Source organism: Lagopus muta, chromosome Z, assembly GCF_023343835.1.
Source record: "Lagopus muta isolate bLagMut1 chromosome Z, bLagMut1 primary, whole genome shotgun sequence".
In the NCBI taxonomy this organism is placed as follows: domain Eukaryota; kingdom Metazoa; phylum Chordata; class Aves; order Galliformes; family Phasianidae; genus Lagopus; species Lagopus muta.
The window spans coordinates 35,983,004-36,010,144 of NC_064472.1; the positions used below are offsets into that span (position 1 = coordinate 35,983,004).

At 39.2% G+C, this 27,141-nt stretch overlaps 1 protein-coding gene across 1 annotated transcript in view; it reads left to right on the top strand.

The window, feature by feature from the left end:
• The first annotated feature begins 1,888 nt into the window (after positions 1-1,888).
• Positions 1,889-27,141, top strand: part of GDA (guanine deaminase) — a 32,252-nt gene continuing 6,999 nt past the window's right edge. Inside the window, exons 1-13 of the mRNA XM_048932514.1 lie at positions 1,889-2,105; positions 6,916-7,004; positions 8,673-8,844; positions 11,913-12,000; positions 13,443-13,548; positions 16,190-16,217; positions 17,541-17,648; positions 18,451-18,558; positions 21,630-21,727; positions 22,429-22,496; positions 23,194-23,340; positions 24,955-25,073; positions 26,130-26,157. Coding sequence (XP_048788471.1) covers positions 1,983-2,105; positions 6,916-7,004; positions 8,673-8,844; positions 11,913-12,000; positions 13,443-13,548; positions 16,190-16,217; positions 17,541-17,648; positions 18,451-18,558; positions 21,630-21,727; positions 22,429-22,496; positions 23,194-23,340; positions 24,955-25,073; positions 26,130-26,157 — 1,282 coding nt within the window. The 5' untranslated portion in view covers positions 1,889-1,982. The remainder of the gene's footprint in view (positions 2,106-6,915; positions 7,005-8,672; positions 8,845-11,912; positions 12,001-13,442; positions 13,549-16,189; positions 16,218-17,540; positions 17,649-18,450; positions 18,559-21,629; positions 21,728-22,428; positions 22,497-23,193; positions 23,341-24,954; positions 25,074-26,129; positions 26,158-27,141) is intronic.

Here is a 27,141-nt window from a genome sequence, read left to right on the forward strand (position 1 = left end):
CTGCCACAAAAAAAGGCAGGTTGTATCAAGTAGTAGCCATTGCTGGTAAAAGTTTTCACTCACCTCTGCAGGGCTCAGTCTCTGTTTAACCCATTTATCAGCTCTTATCTCTTTGCCTTTTGGCATCCAGTGGCAAGAATAGTCTACTGCTCACTTACTGTCCTTCATTAAAAAAAAAAGGCAGTTTTTTCCACTTGGGGGCTCAGCTTGGAACACAGACAGGTTCAGCCACAGTCTCAATGGATCCAGGAGTATCATCCCAAGAAACACCTTTGCAAGACAGCTTTTGCAAGTTCTAATTTAAAAGAGTTCTCATGTTTTTCCTTTTTTCTTTTCTTTTCCATTTATTACTCCACTGCTAAAGGAAGCATGAAGTATTTATAGTCTTGAAAGCAAACAGAATTGCATGAAAGATTATCGTGACAATTTCCTTTGCAAACTAACTAGTCTTGTTCTGTTTTGCAAGCTTACTAGGTCAAAGAGCTTAGAAATACAGTGAAAAGCTGCCTTGTGTCTTAACAATCCATTTTCTCTCATTGGCATCTTCTGTAAATGCAAGACCCCTCACAAGAAATTAACAATGTCAGAATGTAAGTCCATTTTATTTAGGACAATTCTTGTGGCTTGCTGACAGTAAAGTCAAGGTATGATCTTCATCTGACTTCAGTATACTCAAGTGGTTTTTAACTTGCTCAACGGTAGGCTAAAATATTCTTGCTCAAAAGAAGGCAAGAAAAATGCTGATGATGTGCCCACAGCAGATCAAAATTAAATTAATCCTGGGCTTTTCCACTGTGGCTTTTTCTCCTTCCACCATTGATCTAGAAAGCTTGCAGAAAAGATAACCTTTGCATTGTCAGCAAAGAGGAAAGGGTAAAGGTCTTTAATGGCAAACTTAGCATTGCAGCTTTGACACGAGTTGTGCCAGCGCCTGGGTGCCAAGTTCATTCATCACCTGGATGCCTGACGGAGCTTCTGACAGGAGTGCAGAGAACACTCATTGCCTTAACGCTGCATGCAACAACCCGGCCCTGTGAAGCCTTATTCTAGTATTCTCACTAGTGATGCTCTTAGCAAATAGCATCATAGAATCATAACACCGAGGGAGGGGAAGGGACCCTTAAAGACTATCCAGTCCAACTGCCCCGCAACAAGCAGGAATACCTACAGTTCAATCAGGTCCCTCAGAGCCTTATTCAGCCTGACCTTCAAACTCCAGAGACAGGGCAGCCACCACACCTCTGAACAGTCTGTTCCAGTGCTTTACCATCCTTATTCTGAAAAACGTTATCGTTATATCCAGTTTAAATCTCCCCTCTTTTAGTTTGACATAAACATATGTTTGCATTGTTTTTCAACTTAAGTTATGGTCCTGAAAGTGCTGTTCTCTGGGTTCACAACATCAACTCATCTCTGACTTTTCCTTCTCTGTAGCCTTTTTCACACACCCTGAAGGCCACCTCCATTGAACAAGGCAGTTGGCTGCTGCTTGGCAGCTCAGGTACCTGGACTGGCAACTATTTCCTGCTCCTGTACCTATCGACAAGCAGCACAGGAGCTGAGGACACGAGATACAATCAGTGAGAGATTTACCTTTGATAACTGAGTACAGAATGAAGCGGTAAGCGCCGTTTAGTGATAGACAAGACACACATCTAACGACCGTCGCAGTTAAAATCAGTTCCTTCGAAAACGTCCAACAGATTTGCTAGCGCCCCGGGCTCAGTGCAACAGGTGCCAGCTGGACCGCGAGGCGCTGCCCATGAAATTTCGGGAAGCGACCGCCGCCTCCCCCGCACTCGCGGCGGCGGGGTCGGACGCGGGCTCGGCGCGGGGCGGGGGCCGCCGAAACCCCTCCCCGAGGGGCAAGTCACCAGGGGGTGGGGAGATGGTGACAGTACCAGGAAGCCGCGCTCGGCAGCGGCAGACGGTAGCGAGCAGCTGGCCGGAGCGGCAGTGGTACCAGTGTAGCCGTCCCCGCTATGGGCTCCCCGCAGCGCCCACCTCTCGCCCATGTCTTCAGGGGCACATTCGTGCACTCCCGCCCCGACGCGCCCATGGAGATCCTGCACGGCCGCCTGCTGGGGGTTGACGACGGCGGCACGGTGAGAGGCGCGGAGCCGCGGGGCGGTGCGGGCACCTCTCACCCGCCGTCCGGGAGCGGTCAGCAAACGGGAACCGGTCCGATCGGGGCGCGGGGAGGGGGACGGGACCTCGGGGAATGGAACGGTGTGTGGTGGGAGCCGGAGGGGACGGGGACGGAGCAGTGTGTCCGCGGGGAGCCCCAACGTGTTGCGGGGCGCCGTGTGTTCCCAGAGTACCCGCAGCGGAGCTGTGCTCGGCTGGTCTCCGTTTTCCTCCAGTCTTACAGGTAAGTTTGTCATTCTCTGTGACAGAACAGTAAGAGTGATTGTAAGTAATTGCCGAATCCCCCCCTGTACAGAGATGTCTTTTTCTTCTTGTTACAAGAAAAAAACATGGAACGTGCCCGTAAAAAGTTAGGGGAACGGTACCGCTAGGCACATTAACGGCACAAACTGCGTCTAAAACGAGTATAAACTTACTGAAAGCGCAGGGCCGGTCCCGGAAGGGAACTGTGTTGCCCTCAGCCGTGTCACCGGTGTGGCAGCTTCACGTTGCCTAGACAGAGCAGCAATTTCGCTTAGACGTAGCAGTGCATGTAGCAACCCTAGGTATAAGGAAAAAAGTCATTTTCTTTCCTTCTGATGACTGTACAGTTGCATCAGGCTTTGGTAACATTTGAAATACATTGAAAATACACACTGTTAGCTCATGCAGCTTTCCTTCACCATCCACACAGGTCCATGAAGACCTCTTTCAAGACAGTTCCCCTACAGCTATTCCGAGTCTGGCACAGGGTATAGCAAAGTCCCTGAGAAGCTGGATAGGAGGTGAATAAAAACACAGAAAACTTTGGGAGATGTCAACTAAAACCAATAGAGCTGAATGAATAAAGGTTTTGGTTTGTGTAAATTGGGTGCAGGAACCAGAAACTTGCTCTGTTAGTGCCAATTCTTGATAAAAGGTCACTATATCATGTGCTTAGCAAGTTACTGCTTTTAAAGGATTTTCTTGAAAAACACACATGGTATCAGTGTACCAGGCTCTATAGATTTCTGCCTCAAGAGAGTCGTTCTCCTTCTCTGAGATACTCAAGACCTGCCTGGACACCTACCTGTGCAGCTTGCTGTAGGGGGCTGCTTTGTAGGGGGTTGGACTTGATCTCTGGAGGTCCCTTCCAATCCCTACAGTTCTGTTCTGTACAGTTCTGTGATTCTGAGTCCCTCTCTCCCCTTCTCTTGGTGAACAAGGATGCACTGGATGTGTTTGCTGAGCATAAGTTGATGCATTCCCACACCGTTGTTTAAGAAAAAATCTAGTGAAACACTATTGTCCAAAAGGAAAACTTTCACCAGAATAGATTGATAAGGACTTTCATAGTCTTCTCTTTTTGACAACTCGTACATTTTACTATTCCAGGGTCTGACAGTGCAATTTGTTACCATTTAGCCTGTTATCATAATTCTGCCACATGCAGAACTTCCACTGTAATCACTGAAGATGTGGTTTATGACAAGAACACCGTGATTCAAAGTTTTTTACCTCTATTGTCCAGATACACATCAATACTATTTTGCTGTTGCTTCCAAAGAATTAAGTTTAACTAGGTTTAAATGAGCTTAACGTTTGCCTCATGTTGCTGATTCCATCATGCAGAAACTTTGCATGATCTCAGAAGAGGTGAACAGCTTTTGTGAACAGCCAGGTGCTGTTCTCACAGCAGCAGGAGTGCACTACAAGTGCACAGAGTGCTGCCTGGTCCCCTGCTGCGCACAGGGACACGGCTGTGGAGCCACAGGTGGGTGTCAGTTGTCTTTGCTTTGCCTGCAGATGAAAAGGGAGCTTTGGCAAAGAAAGCACTGCCGTCAGGATTGCACACCCAAGTTATCATAAGTTAACAAAATAAGCCTGTGTTTAGTTAAGTGGTTTGCGGAGCAGCACAATAGAAAGAGTAACATTCATCAAGGTAAGGAAAATAAAGCAGACTGAGTTATCATTGAAATGTTGGTGTGAATAACATAGCTGAGTAAAATATTAAGAAAGTAGAACAAGTGTCAAGATAAAAGCTCCCTTTGGATGCCTAGAAGGAGCAAATGTTGTGGAATAAGTGCTGCTATTGTCAAGTAATTACAATTTGGCTTACGGCATAGCAAATGTTGTGTGTTTGGCTGCCAGGGGAGGAAGGTATCAAGTCAAAAACATAGATTTGGAGTTCATTGCTTCATCCTTCTCGGCATTTTGGGCTGTTGAGTTTTTGAGTAGCAGGGTCTGATAAGTGCTGCTGTCTCTTATCTACCCTTGTATTTCAGTTTTGAGAACTAGATAAGCAATAGGCATCATATCTGTAATCATCAAACTGCTGAAGACGGTAGCCTCGTTAAACAGTGCTGGCAGCAGCTCAGTGAGGCCAAGAATAGGACAACAGGATGGTTGTAGGCAGGAAACAGCTGTGTGTTAGTGCCAGCAGCTGACCACAGAGAGAGATGTGAAGGATGTGGGAGGGAGAAAAGAAGGGACTTGTTGCCTGTTGCTCGTGTTCAACTCAGTGTCATAGTCAAAACAAATATAGATACTGCCGGATTAAAAAAAAAAAAAGTTTCCTAGGGCAGTTTAACTCAGTTTCCACTCTTTTGGTAGCAAACTTACTCACACTGTGACACTTGGAGGCACTCAGGGTTTTTTATATCGGGGTTAATACATATTTAACTGTGCCATCTATGTGCTGTTTTTGTGTGGGGCTTTGAACATCTCCTGAAATTAAGAGGACGGACTGAACTGGTTGCCAGGACGAGGACCGCTCAGCTCATCATCTTCCGATCTTTTAGATGCATCACAGGGATGGCACATCACAATTGATTAGCAGCTGTTGGCAGCTGTTGGCAGCTGTTGATCTATCTGATCTACCTGACTTTTTTTGGTGATAATACCTTTCCAAACTGCTGGTTACTGTGCTTGTCTTCCTTATTCACAAGAGGAAATTTATAGTCTTATCAGTGTACTTTTCTGATTCTGTAGTGATTTTGGCACAGAATTTCTTCTTGACTTTACAATGATAGGGTGTAGAACTAGTTAAAAGGTTTGGTTCCCAGTGAATCATAACAGCTGTATTGAATGTACAAGCAAATACTCAGGAGAATGTGCAAGTCTGGGATCTCAAAGACTTTAAGCAACTCACTGTTAGAAAAATGGCCAAAACAAAGGCCTCAGAAAGCAGTGGAGAATGTCTCATGAAAAAACTAAGCAGTTCTATTGGGAAGTTTGTTTAAAAGAGTACAGATGTCTTGGTTATCCATCCACAGCTGTATTTGGCAGTAATGGACTGACTGCCAGGTTTAGTGCTGATTTCACTCATCCAGTCCCTTGACATTTTTTTTTTTTCTTTCATAATTTGTGTGTTTTATGTATTTGCCCTTTAAAAGTATGTAATAGTCACTTTTCCATGGCAACACCCATTTCCAGCATTTGCCATTTCTTTTTTTTTCTTTCTTTTTTTTCTTCTTCTTCTTCTTTTTTTTTTTTTTGGTTTAGCAGCTCTATCATTAGTCATTCTGAATCCATTTTTACTTTGGCATCTGAGTGACATTTTCTTTATGGCTCATCGGAAATTTCAGTAGGTCTGTATTCTGATCCCTCAGCAGATAGAGCTGTTGAACTGGCTGAAGGGTCTGAACATCTTTTTTGGGAAGGAAAGAAACGCTGCTTCTTGTGAACCTGTAATGGACCACAGTCTTGCAATTATTTCTGGTGTGATATTTACTGATATGATACTCATAGCTTCATTTCTGACTAAAAGAGTAAAACCTGCTCTTCAGACGAAGTAAAAAAAAACACAAAAAACTTATATCTGTCCTAGATCAGTCTCGAGTTTCAAGAAAAAAGCTGTTACTTACACCATGGGACCCAGAAAACCATGTGTTATTTTTAGGCAGAAATTGTGGTTTGGCAAGAATTTATAGGCTCTGAAAGCCCAGAATATACTGTCTTTGGTTGGAGGAGGCAATGGGGTCCTCTGCTCATCCAGCACCATGGAAACCTGGATCCTGTTGGGAGCTTGTTGCAGCAATCCCAGTGCCTGGGCTCTTGATCCTTGTTTCTTGCAAAGTTGTTGAGCCTAGCGTTGTCATATGAGAGAACTGAAAAGCTGAGTATTCAGCCTGCAAGAATCATGTTTTAGATTAAAATACCATGGGATCTGAAAATAGAACTAAAGTGTGCTAAATCTCTTAGTTGGCAACAGAAATGCACCAGCAGTGGAGCTAATGTCCTCTGGGAGCAAAATGGGAATGAGTTACCTGAGACTGTAGGGTTGGTTTTTGGTGTGGTTATTTGTTTGTTTGTTTGTTTTAAAGAATAAAGACCCTAGGCATGTTTTTAATCTGTTCTGTACAATTAATAGATTATATGATTTTTTTTTCCTTTAGCTTTTTTCACCTTCCCCGCTCTTAAAAAATAAACAACCTTGAAGGTATGAGCAGAAAGTTAGGAAATACTTAACTCAGTGCTAGGCAGTCATGGACAAAGTAATTAAATACTACTGGCATCATGGTAGGTTGTAATACATGGAGTATTACATGGGAGCAATATGGATTACAGGTATAGGTGCAGTTCATGTATTGCTTCATTCTTCTCTTACACGTTAGAAACAACTGGAGAGGGTTGTTCGTTAGGCTGTGAGTAGGTAGCTGAAAATCATAACTGGCAGGCAAATATTTCAACACAAACATCACTTTGTATTAAATGTATAAAATCCATTGTAAGATACGACTTCCTTTACCATCGTTTAAAGATAATGTGGGATTTCTATTTATATGACTATTTTTGCCTTCCTTTCAGATTGTGTTTCTGGAGCAAGCGGATCAGCAGGAGAGACTGGCCAAGAAGTGGGGATTCAAAACGTCTGACATAAGAGAACTGACTCATTAGTATGTGTTTTGTTTAGATCAACTGCACCAAATACATTTCTCTCTCTGAGCAAAGTAGTGTGGGTTCATGTGAATAACGTTAGGCAAGGAACATGTTAAATCTTGTCTCAAGGGCAAAACTGCCTTTTAGTTCTGTAGAACTTTGTAGTTGAAGGGCTGCCTACATCCTGCATGAGGTCTGGAGTGCGAGCCTCTGTTTGTTTTTTGCATTTTCCAGTTCGAGACTGCAGCCATGGCTGAATTCTGCTGGCAAACTTGTACTGCACAGACCAAAATGCCATATTTAGTTCTGATGCATGGTCTCTTTGGCTCATACAGCACAATCAGACAACAATCATCCTTCAGCTGGTTGTCTTTTTTTTTTCACATCCATTTTCTGAGAAAGGGGCTGTGCCTCAGCTTGAAACTCTGAACTTAATAAATGTAGATAGCTGTGACATTTCAAATACAAAATTAAAGTGCTTGAGCTTTGACACACTTCCTTATAAAAACTAATAAAACTGGAGGATTAAAACCTTGTAAAAAGAGATCCTCATATTTCTCACTGTATTGCAGTGTGAGTTTTTTTGTTTTGTTCATCCAATAAAGTTCCTCTCCTTCCTGGTAAGTTTTGGATTGTAACCACCATGCTTTACAGTAGCATAGCTGTAAACAAGGCATGGTTTAGGACTAGAACGGCAGGGTAGCTTTAGAATTCAGTTGTTGAAAAATCTGTATGCTTTGTTGGAACGCTAATCATACAGAATATATGAGTCATCAGATGTTTTCTTCACTTGAAATAGCCTGGGGAAAATGGAAGGTGCTGGGAATATGGATCAGACTGAGAAAGATCTTTCAGCATTTCTAACATACAGTGAAACAGAAAGAAGGGAAATTATGAAGAGATGAAATCACAGATCATTCAGTAGCCAGGGAGAAGGAGGCAAGGCTGGGAGAAAATTTATCCTCTATGGAGTTCCAGCACAAAACAAAATTATAGCAACCTCCTACTTATATTGCTATACTCATCCGTGTTATCGTGTGAGTATTGCATGGCAACAAACTTTTTACACTTTCATTGTTAAAGATGCCTTTCCTGTCAAGATACTGAAGAGTGATTTTTTTCAGATACATCTGCATCTGTGTTTGTAGATACACTGTCTGTTCTTCAGTTGAACCTTGACATTTCTTGACTGAGTACATATATAGATTCATAGATACAGATACATATAGTGGAGGAAGACTGGGATGCATGCAGTTAACATGTTAGTAAATGAGTCTTTACAAATATATCCATGTTAGGAAGCAAGAGTGAATTTTTTTCAAGTGGAATAATGTTGGTTATCATGAAGCCAGTTAGGTTTTACTTCTTAATATTCAGTCTGAGTAAATATTAAACACAAATAGATTTGTCATGCTCTTACACTAATATCTAACCCCAGATTGCTTTCCTGTCAGGTAGCTGTCTGTTATTCTGCATAAAAGTCAGCTACTTTGTACAGAAAAAAGAGCTTGGATAGAGCTGTAGCAGGAGTGGATATGCTGATGCTGAAAGAGTAAGGTTAATTTCTACTTGTGTCTTGCTTCTGTGGCTTTTGATTAAACATGCTGCTTAAAGCAGAACTACTTACCTTGAAAAAAGAACTGTGACCCTTTTGTTACTATTACAGTTTTCTTTTCTATCCACAGTGAATTCTTCATGCCCGGATTGGTTGATACCCACATTCATGCCCCTCAGTACTTATTTGCTGGTACAAGAGTAGATCTACCTCTTTTGCAGTGGTTGACTACTTACACATTCCCAACAGAGGCAAAATACAAAGACAGTAATTTTGCAGAAGAAGTGTACACCAGAGTTGTTGTAAGTATTGCAAATTGTTGTATGTATTGACCACATTCATATTTTAAAATACAAGTAAGTGTCAGAAGGTCAGCAGACATAGGATAGCACTTCTTAATGTCATGAAAATGAGATAAAACTGACAACACACACACTGTTCTAATTGCCAGCCAAGGTTGTTTCCTACTACTTTCAGTTTTGTTCTGGCAGTTCATTTAGTCACACGATGGATTAACAAACATCTTTTCTCATATCTGAGTATAGTGACACTGATGAGTACTTTGAGTGTACTTTCAGAAATAGTCAAACATAGTAGAAGCAAAAAAAACAAACGAAAATTCAGAGATTATTTCTTTTTATGCATAAATCCTCTGTTTAATGAACATATCTTCTGCAAAGTCTTGGGAAGGAGGAGACAGTATTCATTGTCAGCAATACTGGGGTGATTTGGAGCAACTGGGGAAGAGAGTACTACAGCTTAAATCACTGCAGCAGGAACACCTTTTACTACTGATGAAATCTGTTGATGGTATTGTGGCACAAAGAAATAGACTGTGTTTGAGCTGTGCTCGTTCTCAGCAGTAAAGAAGCTTTCAGGTCAAATTCCACTCACTGAACAATAAACGGAAATGTCATATTGCAGAGTATTGATTCTCTGATATAACTGAAAAGTGTCCTTTAATATGTGGGCTGAAATATCTTCACAAGATTAAATGAGTTGACCGGTATAAGCTGCCTTGCCTTTATCTAATTGTATGAAACCGTGTTGTCAAAATAATAACACAGTGAATCTGAAATACACAGATTTCTAAAAACGACTTTGTGTCATCTTACCCTAATAAAAGCATGTTGATCATAAAATCTAGAAGCAAGCACAGATGCCTTCAGCAACATAAAACATAGAGGTGATCTCACCTTCCAGCTGTGTACATCAGCATAGTGTTACAGTCTGCATCAGTTCAGATGGAGTGATGTCAGTGTAGATCAAGTGCTTACTGTGCAGCATATTTAATAACCTTTTTTTTTTTTCCACATGGAAAAGAATTGCCAGTGAGTGCTCAAAGTTAGCTGAAGAGGCATTAACGCAACGCTTGGGCTTGTCTTTTTTGTATCAAGTAGGTAGGGCAGTGTCATAAAAGTGTTTTTGTGCCCAAATTCTGTAGAATACTTGCAGGTTTGCAGAGTGTCATGGGCAAGTGCGTCAGAAAGGTATCCAGCTATATATATAGCTAATATTTTCAGAATTGTATTTCGAGTTTCTTTGTTGCCGAAACAATCTGAGTTATGGAACCAATAGTTTCCTGTCCAAACTGGAGAGTATAAAAAGGCTCAAGGTATAAAGGTACTCTGAGAGCCATCTTCTGAGAGGTTCTCTGCAGTCTCAATCAAGTTGGAAGACAGAATGAATATACTACTTTGCACATAACTTTGACATAATTGCCACAGGTTAGTAAAACGCCCTCAGCTGTGGTCCTGGAAAAGACATGAATGAGTGAAGTTTTATTACAAATTGGTGGCACGGCATTATTTTGAGTTCTTCATGCGGGGCTCAAAGTGGCAGGAGGAGGGCAGAATACAATGAAGGTGGAAAAGCATGAAGGTCAGAGACGGGAAAATAGGAAGAGAGGCTAAAAATAGTTGGTCTGTTTAGCTTATAAAGGCAGCAAATAAAGAATAAGATAAAAGTACATAAAAAGTAACTGGCCTAAATAAGATATACCAGAAGTTGCACTGCCTGAGTGCTAAATTTAAAAATGCAAATTTTTTTTACAATTTGTAATGTTGTGGAACTTCCTCATGAGTTGAGATCAAAAGTTAACAAGAGTTAAGGGTGACTAAACTAATGAATAGGTTTGAAAATTATCCCTGCTTGTTATAGTGTAAAGATCGCGATCTTTTTCTAAAGGACTCTAATCATGCTGTGGGGATTAGAGTAATATTCAATTGCTAGAAATAGCCCTAAATCTGCAGGAATCAGATACGACTCTTTGTGCCTTTGGAGTTGTAGTTAAAACATAGTGAAAATTTTAAAAAACAATATTCTGTTTATAATAATCACTATACTCTGATGGATTATAGCTGGAACATCCTCTGATGCCTCAAATTTGGGAAAAGCCAATCTTCCTGCTGATATTTTCAGGAAAAAAAAAAAAAAAAAGGTTTTAGTCTTTACTTGACAATGATTTTAGGAATCCACAAACACAGGACTTTGGATTTCAAAAGCTGAGAAAGTAACTAATTAACTATAGCCATTCTTAAAATACACATTACACTGAGTGTCTCACCTTCTATCCTGTGAAAGAAAGAATTCTCAAATTACATTCTAGCCAGAATCCAATTTAATCCTTTACTGTGGATAGGAAGTCAATACACCATGCATTAGACCCCAAATCAAAAGACGTTATAAATGACCCCATGACTTAACGTAACTTTAAATGAGTCTTCATCTGCTATTATGTCTTCCAAAAGTAATATGAGCAGGAATACCCTCTACTTTCAAATCGTGTGATTACATAAATAATTAAATTCCTCTCTAAGCAGTTCTCAGCTTACTTTTACCCTGGAGTTTGTTACTTTGGATTCAGGGATAATGAGGGATTTGAGTAATTGACTATTTTTTCAAGCCATACAAAGTGCCAAAATAAAAACTGCTACTTTCTTCCCAGAATCTTGCTTTGCTAACCTTAGAAAATTTTTCCTTTACTTTAAGAAATGCAGAGCCTTTCCAAATGAGGAAATAGCACAGATAACTGGCTGTTTGTGTTACTCCATACAGTTCAAGCTAGACATAAATCAGAATTCAATTTTCTGTTTGAATGAAGAAAGACTGGTTTCTGTGGGTTTAGCAATTGTTGAAGACCTGCATCACTTTGGAAGAGGAGTTTTTCTATTTCTTAACGTTCAGACTCTAAAAATGTGATTATGGAATTAAAAAGCTATATTTTACCTTCCTTTTTTACTTGAGTGTAATTTCTGTGGAATTTCACAATAACCAAATGTTCTTGCAGTTTGAAATCAGACTGGCAGTTCTGCATTTTGACAGCTAGACTATTTTTTTCCAAATTGTTGAAACTGATTTCTTTTTATAGAGACGAACTCTGAAGAATGGCACCACTACAGCTTGCTACTTTGCAACAATTTACACAGATACTTCTCTTCTTCTGGCTGACATCATAGGTAAGACTGCAGGAGTGAATTTGGAAGGATTTGCTGACTGCTAAAGGAAACTGAACTTGGCAGTTTCAAACTAGCAAGGGATGTGTCCTTCAACAAAATTGATTTTTTTCATTTTTTTTCTGTCATCCTATGTCTCCAAATCCAGCCCAGTTACCTTTCACTTAATCATCTCTCTCCTACTGTTTGCTCCCTCTCTCTCTGCTTTTCATTCTGTTCTTCATTCCTAAATCAGCTGCTGACTGAGCATGAGTAATGTATGCTGGAGTTTTTCTTCAGCTGCAGTCCTCTGCTGTTTCCAGCCTTTTTGCTGTTTGAGGATTAAAGGGCTGAATGACAACAGGTGCAGTCAGTGCTTTAACTTTCCGATACGCGGAAGTTTCATTTAGAAATCAGCATCAAAAAACCCTACACACCCTTCATCTCTTCCCTCTTTGTGTTCACGGGCACAGATGGCTGCTGTTTCTGTGGAAGTTCTGTTTGTTGCAGGATTTCTCGAAGGACATCTCCTGTAGGAAAGTGATTTAATCAGAATCTCACCAAATATTTCCCAGTCTTCTTGATTTTGTAGGAAACCTAGGAATTTGAAGGAATTTGTACAATGCGTTCTACAGCTCAGACATTAAAGATAAGCAAGAGAAATCCAATTTAGAAATGTGTTTACAAGCTTATGCATTTTGGTTGTGTTACATCTGACTTCTCAATCCTAGTATTGATGAATCTCAATAAAGAGGCTAGAAGTAGCTCCAGCTGCAACTGGGAGGCATGTTAGGACCCTCAGTTCTTTTTCTTATGGAGAGAAGATTTGTTGAGCTTTTTGTGGCCTTTTCAGCTCAACGTGCTCATCTGCTGGAGCAGATGATCCATGAGTACCTTGATGCATGAGTTTCTCATCCTCTGCTTTGTGGCAGTCATCTTCTCTCACTGCTGTGAGGAATTCTGGTTGTGTTCCTCTGTTGCATTGCATTGCATGTCAGTTGCTGACAACATCCTCAATTATAACTCAAAGTGGGATATTAACATGAAAAGGGAGAACTCCTATTTATCTCATTTTGGGTTTAGCCCCACCTTATAGATAAGAAAATACCGTGAATTCTCTTCATTGAAAAGAAATTCCACACAAATGTGCGCAAGAACTTCTTTACAGTGAGGTGACGGAGCACTGGAACAGGCTGCCCAGGGAGGTTGTGGAGTCTCCTTCTCTGGAGATGTTCAAGACCTGCCTGGATGCCTACCTGTGCGACCCGCTGTAGGGAACCTGCTTTGGCAGGGGGGTTGGACTCGATGATCTCTAGAGGTCCCTTCCAACCCCTACAGTTCTGTGATTCTGTGAAATGAAGCTCTCAGGAGTAGAATTTACTGTTTTGATTTCAATGTGGACTTTGGTAGCAGTTTCTGTAGAGAAGCAGTAGTTTTGAATTTTATTTTCTTATGCATCTCAACAGATAAGTTTGGGCAAAGAGCATTTGTTGGCAAGGTCTGTATGGATATAAATGACGCTGTACCACATTACAAAGAGACTACAGCTGATTCTGTCCAAGAGATGGAAAGGTAAGATGATTAAATGGATGGCACAGCCTTTAGAAATAAGACTTTTTATACATCTGAGAAGTGAGCATGGAGCTGATCAGGGATTTACAGATGTAGGAACTGTTACTAGGAACTGATCTTCCTGCAGTATTGTTTTCTACAGTTCTGGTGATTCAATACTTACCCAGCTGCTGCACCGCGCATTCAGTTTCTCTGTGGCTCTTCCAAAGGGAGAAGCTGCAGCAGCATGGTTTGGAAAGGACATATTTATACTGTGGCTTGCCTTCTGCATCCTTTTCACAGCTCTGTGGAGAGAAGTTATGTGACCTGACAGGAGTGCTGGGTTAAGGAATTGGTTCCTTTGCCCCCATTAACTTCTAATATATCTACTTCTTTCATTTAGAATGAAGTTTGATTGCTAAAGTGGTAGGAATCAGCTTTCGTATACCAAATTTTAGATATTCTGCATTCCTCTTTTCTTATAGTGTGACACCATTGAAACCACCCTAACTTGCAGCTGAGTGAATGCAGGAGAATCAAGTCAAAACAGTGTGCATGGTGGATTTACTGTAGCTCAGAGGGGAATCCGAGGGGAGTCAGAGGACTGAAGCATGGGTGCCTGCTGACTCAGGTTTCCCCTGTGTTTTGTGTCCACCCTGTGAAAATGTTTAAATGTCTTTGCTGGACCTAGATTTATAACACTGAAATATGATTTTGCTCATGCTACTGTTTATGCACCCTTGTAAATGTTTCAAATACCATGCTGTATGAGAAAATACCAAACATTATTTTAAATCTCTTACAGCGCTTCAGTAAAATTGCTAGCTTGTTTTTGCAAATCATGTTAGAACAGTGTTATTAAAAGTTAGAAACAGTAATAGGTTTCTAATGGTGTTTATATTTGAAGACATTTTAAAATTTATAATATTAGTCATGTTTGCTTTTGTTTACCTAAATCCCTCTTTTTTTTTTTTTTTTTTTTTTAAATACTGTGAGTATTGATGAATGGGCCAAAGAGTGGCAGAACAATTTGTGCCATTTTTAAAGCTTCAGAATGAGCAGTACAGCTCTCCTTTAAGTACATGTCTCATGTCTCCGCTCCATTCTTGTGTGGTTTTGTTAATAACTCACGTCCTTCAGCGCTGGATGGGAGTGTGGCACAGGTACTCCACAGAGGTACTCTGGAGAAGAAGTCTGCCTGTTGGCATATGTCAGTACTCACCTAATCAGGCCTGAACCTAACCAGTGCAAGTTTAGAAGGAGGAGAAAGCTCTTTCCTGAAGAGGGAGAAATGTGATCTATCACACTGTCAGAAAACTTTCAGTTCTTTGCAGTTAACCTCTGGAAATATTTGTGTTGTATGCATGGAGGCAATGTGCAACTGCAAGTGTTTCATTTCACTCTGCCCTTCTGCTTTGAAGAGTTTGAATAAAAAAGTTGATGAAAGAAAGTGGCACTGCATGTCTATTTTGAAGAGGAGGACTCCTGTCCATACCCGTTTTACAGTAGATGCATGCTTATTATGTATGAGCTTATTTCTTTGTAGAAAAGTGTGTATACGAACAAAGTATAAATTACTTATGGCTGGGATTTTCATTTTCAAAATAATGCTGCTGACATTTAATGGATGTGAAGAAGAATGAAAATAACCATCCTGAGGTGATGGATGATGTTGCAGTTTCTGGTACAGGAATATTTAGGTGACATATCAGGTGAATCAATAAGAAGAAAGACAAGCATCCATTCATGTAGTGAAGTCTGGCAATGGTGTGAAAGCTCCTTTGCTCATTAGAGAAATTGAGCATAGGTCTCTCACTTCCATCTGGTGATATGACATCAGTATCAGTGTTGTGAATCTAGCCTCTTTCATCATTTTCTTTTCTATCTGAAGAGAAATGTGATCCAACGTTTGTTGTGACTAAATTGATGGGGTTTTTGGACTAAAATCTGTGATGTAAAAATTCACAGAGGCCCTGTCCACTTTGGGGATTTTTTTCTCTTCAAAACCAGGGAAGATTTCATTTGCCCCATATTGCTCCATGAAAAGCCTTAACTATCCTTACTGGCAGTTTGTAGCTTTCTGTAGATGTCCCTGAAGTGGCTTCTTTTATGTAATGAAGTAAATCTACAGTGTATTTTCTTTGATGTACAAACATTTCCAGAAAATCAAGGGTCCTGTAAGTGAATGAGTATATTTATAATTACTGTAAGCAACATATGAAATATGTCAGCATCTGTTAAAAAGGGTATTTGAAATCAGACCGTATTTAATTCTAGGATTGAAATTTGTGGATAGATAAGATTTCTTTTTCTTCAAATTTGCAGCAGCACTGTATAGATATGTTTACAATGCATGTATTGCAATGTATTTTGTTTCCAGTGAGAACTCAAAGTAATTACCACTTGTCTAATATTATTGTGAATGAAGAAGATTTTGCATATTCAGGATCAAATTCCCAACTAGAATACTGTCTTGTGACTGTCCTGACTTGGTTGTGCTGCACCTTTTTTTGTCATCTGAGATTCTGGTCCAAATGTTAATCTGTGTCTGAAGTGTTCAAAAGAACATTTAAGTAAATATTTCCTGTATTTTTTATAAATTATAATACAGATTACAGGTGATATTTATAACAGTTTTTTTTTTTTTCCAATCCTTTTTCAGGTTTGTTAGAGAACTACTGGAAAGGCAAGTAAGTATAGTTACCCTTCCTTTTCATTTCTGTATTCAGAAAATGTTGTGTGAGAACAGGAAATAGTTAATCCGTTGATGAATTCTGCTGACTTCATGACAAATCAATAAATATGCAGACATTTCTGAGTAGCAGAGAAGTCATCGCTCTGCAAAATGTTCTGCTAGTTGCGATGCTGTGAAATTGACTTACAGCAAGCACAGATTCAGGTTTGTATGGTCAGAGCACAAAAAAGTAATGTTCTGTGAATGTTCTTTATTCACTTTGAAGTGTTAAGCGTCTGGCAGAAAACAGTTTTCTGTTAAAGAAGGGTGAAAGTCAGTTCCCGAGTCTCTGTCAGATAACTAGATGAGTAATAGAAGTTTTCAGTAGCAGAAAGCAATGTCTTTTCAGCACAGTTACTAATCCATTATCAAATTAGTATTTTGTGTCACCACATGTCTTCCAGCGTGTGCATAGGAGATAGACGCAGGCTGATACTTCAGTATTACAAGCAGGAATACTACTTTTTTTATCAGTCTGTTGTTTTTGATGGTTTAATTTGTTGCCATTTATATTTGCACGTTTGAGGATAGATGTATCAGGCTTAATGCCTAGATCATTTGTATTGATGAGTAGACTGATGTTCAGATGCCTTGAGCTTCTTGTGTCTGAGAGATGTAATAAGAAACTGCAAGTCAAGTTACTACATGCTTTCCTCTGCTGGTTCCACGTGCACAAGAAGGGGAGGTACTGACAGTTTCTGAAGACAGAATTATAAAACCACTGTCTAACTCTTCATTAAAATTTTAATCCAGGAGAGCAAAGTAGTCCAGGTACCCACTATTTCCTACGCTACTAATCATCCTATCTGTTCAGCACAGGGACTTTAGGGGCAGTTTGGTCCACTGCAAGGTGAGAGGAGAGGACTAGGCAATAAAAGGCTTTGGCTTTACATAACTGCAGTTTTGCTTTACTACCTCTTTGGTGCTCACAAATGAAGGACTCAAAAACAGGTCTGGTTATTCATCTGGCTCATTTCTCATAACGAATACAGGATTGTAGACTGTGAGCAAATATGAAAAAACATCCAGTGTTTCTGCTGAAGCCTGGTAAAATCACATGAGGAGAGAATTCTAATGAAAAGAACTTCAGTTCATTAAAACTGTTTTCAGAGAAACCTTGATTCTCTTCCTGTGCTGAAGTTTCAGATAAAAATAAGAAAATGACTATAATTTTATTCATATTGGCAGGGATAAAGTAAGGAATGAGCAGCAGAATTGTCTTAATTACGGTTGCTGATATGTATGTAGGATCACAGTCATGTCTTTTTAATATTTTCAGTATCCAAGGGTACTGCCCATAGTAACCCCCCGCTTTGGCCCTTCCTGCACAGAAGATTTGCTGTGTGCACTTGGTGATTTAGCACAAACTCATGATCTCCATGTGCAGGTAAGTCGTGAACTCTGCTTACAGTATAAACATTGTGGGTAGAAACCATGAAGACCAGTCAGTTTTAAATGTTTCCACAAGACAATTGAATTACATCCTTAACTTGAAGTCCATCTTCTACATGCTTCTAAAATTAAAATTGTCATAGTACTGTACAAGAGCACTACGACCTTCACAACAAGTTAGAATGCTCATAGCTTGAAGGATGCACAGTTCATCCATCCCTCACAGTGTATTAACTGGCAGACTGACACGAAGTATTGTGAATTAGAGCAACCCTTGTGTTGGTAAAGGTCGCTGACTCTTGCCCACGGTTGCAATGTCTGCTTCTCTGCCATCTGCTGTTTCTGCACAGGGCAGATGTACAGAAGAGAATTGCTGATCTTTCTGTCTCAATAACTCATCTTTTTTACCTTAAGTTGTTAATGTTCCAGGATATCCTGTGTTAGCCTGATCCCAAGATCCAGTCTGTGGTACACTGCTATTCTTCTTTTACTTCATGGTCTTAACTATCATTTTATTTACTACTTTAACATCTGCCAAACACCTGATGGTTTGCTATGTTACCACTCTACCAGGATGGATTATCCAGCTATATGTTCTCAGATGGGTTTTAAAGGAACAAATGGAACTTGGATCTCTTCAATGAAAATAGAAACCTAAGAGCTATATCTAACAATAGGCTTTACAAAGATTATTTTCTATCTATAATGCGCTTAGCAGCAGCAGGTTTCTCAGAAATCTGAAATGTCAGGCTTAATGCTATTTAAAGAACTCACTGTTATTTATTTTCTTATTGCAGAGTCACATAAGCGAGACTGAAGAAGAACTCAAAGTTGTGGAGAACATGTTTCCTGCCTATCAGAATTACACTGATTTATATGATAAAAACAAGCTGCTTACCAGCAAGGTAGCTGCATATAAGCTTCCAGAACCTAGATTAGACTAATCCACGTAAAATGTATATGCAGGTTAATTGTGGTTACTGGAAAGTTTGTATTGTTCTGTCAAGATCAGTGGCATCTGGGAGAAAGTAAACTGTTTCTGTTTTCAGGGTTGCACAAGTGTTAATGAAGGTACTGAAAATTTAGGCAAACACACACTTTGTCTTAAATGAGGGGAGAGAAGCATCAATGTTTACTTATGCGAATTTCATGACTGTGAAGAGGAAAGGGACCTGGGGGTGTTGGTTGATGCTCAGCTGAACATGACCGATTGTGCCCAGGTGGCCAAGAGGGCCAACGGCATCCTGGCCTGCATTAGAAATAGTGTGGCCAGCAGGAGCAGGGAGGTGATCATCCCTCTGTAGTCAACTCTGGTGAGGCCGCACCTCGAGTATTGTGTTCAGTTTTGGGCCCCTCACTACAAGAAAGACACTGAGGCCCTGGAACGTGTCCAGAGAAGGGCAGCAAAACTGGTGAGGGATGTGGAGCACAAATCTTATGAGGAGCGGCTGAGGGAGCTGGGATTGTTCAGTCTGGAGAAGAGGAGGCTCAGGGGAGACCTCATTGCACTGTACAACTTCCTGAAGGGAGGCTGTGGTGAGGAGGGGTTTGGCCTTTTCTCTCAGGCAACAAACAGGACCTGAGGAAATGACCACAATTTGTACCAGAGGAGATTTAGATTAGACATAAGGAAGAACTATTTCTCTCAGAGAGTGGTCAGGCACTGGAATGGCTGCGCAAGGAGGTGGTGGAGTCGCCGTCCCTGGCAGTGTTCAAGAGGCGTCTGGATGACGTGCTGCATGATATGGTTTAGTGCTTGTGGTAGCAATGGTGATGGGAGGACGGTTGGATTAGATGATCTTGCAGATGCTTTCCAACCTTGTGATTCTATGATTCTATGCTCCCTGAGCCTGTTTTCAAGGATCTTAAGAGGACTGACAGCAGTAGGATTGGAAGGAGACTAGGAAGTATTGATAATACAGGACTGGTAGTTCTTTGGCAGTACTCTGTTTTCCTCATATTTAAAATTTAAAATTTTCAAAGGCTCAAAGGAAAGCTGGAAACTTGATAGGGATTAATTATTGAACTTCCCTTTACTGTCTTTGAAAATTTCCACAAGTAAATTAGGTATTTACTGTCTTTTTTACCTGAGAAATCAATACAAGCTACTTAAATACTAAACCAGTATTAATTTTGTTCTGTTGCAATGCACTGTCCACGATTTTTTTTTGTTTGTTTGTTTTTTCAGTGTAGTAGAGCCAATACTTGTGCCAGAAAAAAACAAGACTCAATTCTGTCAAATGTTTATATCTACAGCACTGACAGTGGATACTGAAATTTGGGGTTGCCAGTGCCTTTTGATGCTAGGCTCCTTGTTCTTTGAGGAAGCATCCTATTAAATATAAGCATAAAAAACAGCACTCACTTCTCCCCAGACATCAGTACTAAGATAGCAAATTATTATTATTTTTTAAATTATCTTTTTCAGGGCTGTGGCTCAAATATTTTGTGTAATCGTAGCATCATTTAGGTTAAAAAAGACCTTCTGGGTCATTAAGTTCAGCCATCAACCTGATCTACCAATTCCCATCACTAAAGCGTTAGTGTCATGTCCACATGTCTCTTAAATACTCTAGGGAGGGGGCCTTCACAACTTCCCTGGACAGCTTGTTCTAGTGCTTGACCATGCCCTCTGTGAAGAAATTCTTATCAGTGTTGAATCAAAACCTCCCCTGGTGCAATGTGTGGCTGTTTCCTTGCATCCTGTCATTTGTTATCAGGGGAAAGAGACCAGTATCTTCACTGCAGCCTCCTTTCAGATAGTTACAGAGGATGATGAGGTCTCTCTCACCTTCCTTTTCTCTAGACTATATATATATATATATATATATATATATATATATATATATATATATATATATATATATATATATATATATAAAAGTATATATATATATATATAAAAATTACCTCAATTAAATATATATATATAAATTAATATATATATATAAATTATATATTTATATATTAAAAATTAATTTATATATTAAATTTATATTTATATTTATATTTATATTAATTTATATATTAAAAATTAATTATATATATATATAAAAAATTAAATATATATATATATATATAAATTACCTCAATTAAAATAAAATGACAGCATTTTGACATAGCTACCAAATCTCTGTCCTTAACTTAAGATGTGACTATTCACCCTGCTATCTGAGTTTCATTTGAGCTTAATGAGTAAGGAAGGAAAAGATACAGTGCCATTAGGAGATGCTCAGTGAAAATAGCCCCAGTGCACTTGTCATTTGTATCATTAGATTGGAAGGCCCAACACCTCTTGCCATATTTTATTCTTTTCTTTGAGTGGGTTTTTGGCATTTGAGGTAATCTGAGGTAGGCTGATCTAGTCATTGTTTTATGTCCTGTTAAATGATACTGTCTCATATTTCTCTGTTCAACGTATACAAAATATACTTATTTCTAAAATCAGAAATGTAGGGCAAGAAAACTAACATAGACACGTAGCAAATGAGTTAGTTTGATTAAAAGAATATTTCAGATGTAGTCTACTTCTTCAAAACTTTACAGACAATGGGACACACATTAGGAGTTCAGCATACACAGTCTTCCACTTCTATCATTGCAATTCTGATCCCAATACTTCATCTCTCTGGTAGCTATGAATACAAATAATAAAGTTGCAACAGCGTTATGCTGAGTATGGTGTTCTTGTTTTTGTTTTATGCAGCTACTGTGTGACAATCACAGCTACCACAAAACACCTAGCATCTTATTTTTTTTGTGTAAGTAAATGAATAAAACCTGAGGAAGCAATATGTCATGCCTACTAGTGAAAATTGCTCCCCTCTTGATTTCAAGAGCTTCATACAAAATGTGCATTTATTTCCCTTGCTGGTAACAGATGGCCTATGGGCTACTGAAAGCAGTGCAGCAAAAACTTGTGGGCACTGAAGTAAATGCTTCTTTGAATAAAATTGGTGATTCTCTTTCTCTTTAGACAGTGATGGCTCATGCCTGTCATCTTTCTGAAGAAGAGCTGGGTCTTTTTAATCTTCGTGGAGCTGCAGTTGCACATTGCCCCAGTTCTAACTTTTCGTAAGTTAATAAAAGAAGATAATGGTTTACATTTAAATAGAGCTGATTTTCACATAGTATCCTCAATCCAACAGTAAGAAGTTTACTCTGGACTGACTTGTGATCTTTGAGTGTAATCACATACATATGAATATTTCTTGTTTAAAACTTTTTATTAATGGCAGATTCAGGCCAGCTCCCCTCTCTCCAAAAATATTTACATATTTTTGCAAAATGGGAAGGTGCTGCATAGTCTTAGTTATTTTAACAGAAATGAGATACTGAATAGTATATGACAGGGGAACTGTACTAATTGTTAAAATGTCATTTTGCTTTTAATATAATCAGTATTATCTTGTTTGCCATGACTTACTGGCACTTGTGAAAAGACCTCCCATCTTCTTGGGGTATATTTTACTCCATATTTGGACTTTCCACACAGATGTGCTGTGAGCTCATTTTCAGCAGATAACACTAAAACTATTTTATTTGGAAACTAAAACATTCTGTTAGGAAAATTTGCTTTTACTTTTAGTGGTTAAAATCTGTCATCCAGATTTATGAGTGTAAATGCTCTATCCCCATCTAGAAAACTTGATCTGTCACGTGTGCTCTGAGAAGCCTTTTCATGAAATTGCCCTAAATCTTACCCCTTACTAAATTGCAGAAACCAACTTTATAATGTATGTTTCTCACAGAAAACATTTCTTGTTCCAATCTAGGTTGCACAGTGGCATCCTAAATGTAAAAAATGTTTTGAAGCACAATGTGAAGGTTGGCCTTGGCACAGGTTGGTAGTTTGCTTTAAGAAGGATCTCTTGTAGAAATCATTTAAAACACAAAAAACAGAATCACAGAATCACAGAATGGCCCGAGTTAGAAGGGACATCAAGGATTCTGAATCTCCAACTGCCCTGCCATATGCAAGGCCACCAACCTCCCCATTTAATGCTAGGCTGGGCTGCCCAGGACCCCATTCAACTGGCCCTTGAACACCTTCAGGGATGGGGCATCCACAACCTCACCACTTCCATAGTAAAGGACTTCCCCCTGACATCCAAACTAAACTTCTCTCCCTCAACTTAAAACCATTTCCCCTTGTCCTGCTAAAACATACAAAAACATAAAAACATACCCTCATACTTATATTGAAAGCCAGCATGCCTCCAACTTGTGGACCTACTTTTTTATCACTATCTGGAAGTGGTTAAAAAAAAGAAATAAGAGACAAGTTTTGTTCCTTTCACAAGAGTGAGCAATGCCTGAGTAGCAGCTTTTCTGATTTTGGTTTCTGTTCTGCATTGTGCTTTATTTATTTGACCTTGTATGTAAGAGCACGTATTAGGAATCACACAATTAAAGACAGTGCATAGCATTACACTTTTTTCATTTAACACCTCCTACACTTCGTAGCACTTAAGTAAAACTCATAATAATTTACCAAAGTTATTCCCATAGCTTGTTTCTAAATTTCTGATCCTTTCTAGATGTTGCTGGTGGATATTCAGCTTCTATGCTTGATGCTATCAGAAAAACAGTGATAGCATCTAACACCCTTAAAATTAATAAAGTGAGTGAAGCAGGACTAACTCTTAAAGAAGCTTTTCGACTAGCAACTCTAGGAGGAAGCCAAGGTAAGAAGAAATTTCTTGATAATATGTACAGAAAACCACCCCTGTTTTCGATATGATGTCTCTGTGTATAAAAGATGGCTGAAACTCACAGATTCTCTAATTCCAGAGTGAAGTTCAAAACTATATTTGCTTTGAGATATTCTTCCATCTCATAACAATACCACCATCGTGACATAATGTGTTTCTGTTAATACCGACAGTTTAATAAAAGCATCTTAATGATTTTCAAGGGCAGTATATTTTCTTTGAAAGATCCTTAGCCCTTAATCATTGGTAACTTTGTCATGCCAATTAGAAAGAGTGACAGATGGCTTCCCCTCCTATTTACTCTCATATTTTTTTTTGTCTGGGTTCTTCAGATTACAAGAAAAATTGTTTTATTTATTGGTTTTGAACTATTCTGTCACTTGCAAGGGTAGAATATAAATTATTCATACAAGCTTCCAGTAGCATGGATAAGTACAATTTGGGGAAATTTAAATGAGATTTTTTTTCTTTATTACTGAAAGTCTAAATGCTTGTCACCCTCTTGTGTTTATTTGAAAAATTGCATTCCGCACACAAACATAAAGAGAATACATCACTACAGTAGAAACTACAGAATATTTCACCATTTTGAGGAGTTTAAACATTTTTGATATATTGTGAAGCTCTTGCATGCACTACTTATAACTGAATTTCCTCTGTCAGACAGGAGCTAGCTGAAAACAAGCGGACAAATTCTGTGCAGATATTACCCTTTTTTGATAACTTGGTTTAACTTCTGAATATTGGAAAAGTGGATTGAATATGCAGATGATTTAACATCTTCAGGCTATCCTGAATTATTTCCAAGAAGCCTCAAATGTCTATATTTGGGTACTCTGTACCCCCTTTCACTCTTGGTGAAACTGTAGATTTTCAGTGCTTGTGCAACCAAGAAGCAGAGGCTGCAGTGATGCTTGTATTAACAAAGCTGGATAACAGACTATAAGACAAGCCTGACAGCTGGGCACGGGACCAGCATATCTGGATGTGACATTTCTCTCACCATACTTGGTTACTAATTACCCATAGTCATCCTCTCAACACAACTTGTTTTTATCTACTGTTGTAACTATATGTCTGTACAACCTGCTAAAGATACTTAAGCTGTTTTGTAAACATAAACAATTAGATCTTAGGCTTCTTTAGCAAGTGAATGTTATTATGTATCATTATTTCTCTTACTTCCTCTCACTGCCTCTTTTAGAACTTTGATATTTTTGCATTGTTAGTAATTATTATTCTGCTTTTAACAGCTAGTGGTCTATATGTAGGATCTGCAATGACACAAAATCAGAGGAGAATATTCAAAAAAAACAAAAATTAAAAGAAAGGTTTCAGTTGTTTCCCAGATTTCTTTTACAGATACTTTTCACAGGTTCACCAAAATACATGCAATTTTAAGGAAAAGTTGCTTAAAAGCATTGCTGACCTGCTTATTTACTTACTTCCATGTTTTTCCATGCATTCATCTAAATTCTTATACTCTTTGTTTACTCACAAACACCTGAGATAAGTTCTCAGATGCTTTCATGTGACAGAAAGAGACTTGCACTGAGGATCTGTGTATAAGCGTGCTTTCCCTCTCAGCTCTAGGACTGGATGATGTGATTGGGAACTTTGAGGTTGGCAAAGAATTTGATGCACTGCTGATCAACACTAAGGCCTCAGACAGCCCTTTCGACTTGTTCTCTGCTGATACTTTCGAGGTAATCTGATCAAGATTAATGATCCAGAAAATAACCGGAAATAATATGACAAAGGTCTGTGATACAGCCAGTATGAAAGTCTCTTTGTGGCTGTTCCAGTAACAAGAATTGTGCGAACTGCCCTGCTGCTGTCTGTAGCTCAGCCCAAGAGGTGCAGAGGTGTTTTTAGAAGGTTACTGTCCTCAGTGGGAGGCATAGGTGTGTCAGTGGGAGAGGAAATGCATGTAGCATGTTGATGCACAGACTATTAGAGCTGGCTGATCATGAGAGCTCACTATTTGCAGTGCCAAAGCACTGCCATCAAGAAAAAGCAACTTAGTTAACGTTTTTAATTCACACTCAAGAAAGGCAGTCTGTTCCCAGATAAAGGCTGAATTACCATGGCTTCACTAGGACTGTATACTTAAGGAAGAGCTAAAGATAGCTAATCTGAGTTCAAAGCACAGCTTTTGTGCAACATGAGAACCTTTTGTTTTATGCAATGGGGACACTTTCTCAAACAAATTTTTTTATGATTAAAAAAATTCAGTGAACAGCAGAAACTTGCATTTACTGATGAGGCCAGAAGGCTATCACTGTCCCTGTTAACTTAGAAATGTGTGCATAAATGGATGAGGTAACTTTTTTTTAACTTTGTTTCAGCTACAAGAATTCAGATTAAATTCTGTAATTTGAAATCTTGTTCCTAATTCAAATAGGTCTAGAATGAGTGTTTTTTAATGTCAGCCTAAACCTTTTTAGCTATGTTATCAGTTCCTAGGACTATAAAAATGCTTAGAATTTTGCCTTATTTTTCAATAAATAAATGCATTGGAGAGCTCTAAAATATTGTTTTATTTATATTTTTGTCTATATTGTCAGAATTCTGCAATATTTTCTTCCTAACAAATACAGCTTCTTTAATGAAAATTATTTATGAGAAAACATGTAGACTAAGTTGTAATTTCATCAGCATATTTAGGAAAACTATTGTTATCAGCTGTTTCCAGTTTCAAATAATTTTGATTTGGGACTGTAAATATGGTTTGCTGAATGTTTTTCTCCTGTTCCTCACAGGACTATCTCCAGAAGTTCCTCTACCTAGGTATGTTCAAAATACTCCTGTGTTATTGCGTGTGTCTCTGATCTTCTGACACAGAGGTTGCTTTACATTCATTTATAACAGCTTAGTAAAAAATGAAATGGTATCATTTTTATTCTTTCTGACATAGCAAAGTATGCAATTTGGCATGGGCAGATACACAAGCTTAGCTGCCAGACTTGTAGCCACAGTTATCTTCATCTGTGGCATGAATTAAATTGTGACTCGCAGTAAAGTAGCCTTGGTTTTCTTTATGCACTGCCAATCACCAGTTCAGAACAAATAACTTATGCAAGCCACTTGCTCTTGTAGTAGGTGACTGGTACTGCCACCTGATATCTGTGTTAGTTGAGATAATCTGCAACAACTGTCTCTGTATGGATGTGCATTTGCAGGTTTTGTGTCTACTAAATTGCAGTAGAAAGGCCTGAACCTTAGACCTTGAATCAAAGGTTACCTCTGGATGAATCTCATAACACAGCATTTTATGCCATCCTTGTCTGATCATTAGCAAGACATTTATGATCATTAGCAAAGTATGTATCTTGAACAAAACATCTCCCTGCAAGTGATGTAGCTTAGATAAAGCATTGTGAGGATGTGTTAACTTTCCTTGTTTAGAAGCAGAGTGACAAGGCCTAATTGTACACAGACTTCTTTGGTTCATCTTTGAGCTCTGGCCAGGTTTGAGGTGGAATCCAGAGGGAGAATGAAACCAGATGTTTCCACCTAATCCTCATTGAACTTGGTTATTCAACTATCTAAAAGCTGGACCCTCTTGTAGCGAAGTTGGAGACCTCACCTATGCATGGATGCACTGCATAGGTGCTCCCAGTTGCTGGGAAAGGCTCTCCAAATCCTTGCTGCAACCGGGGCTCCCCAGCACCTGCAGATCTGGATGATGGTAAAGTATTAAGGCAATTGGTGATGTGTCTTAATCACTGTCGCTATCCTCATGTAGCAGTGGTTAGGTGCGTTTGTTTTTCT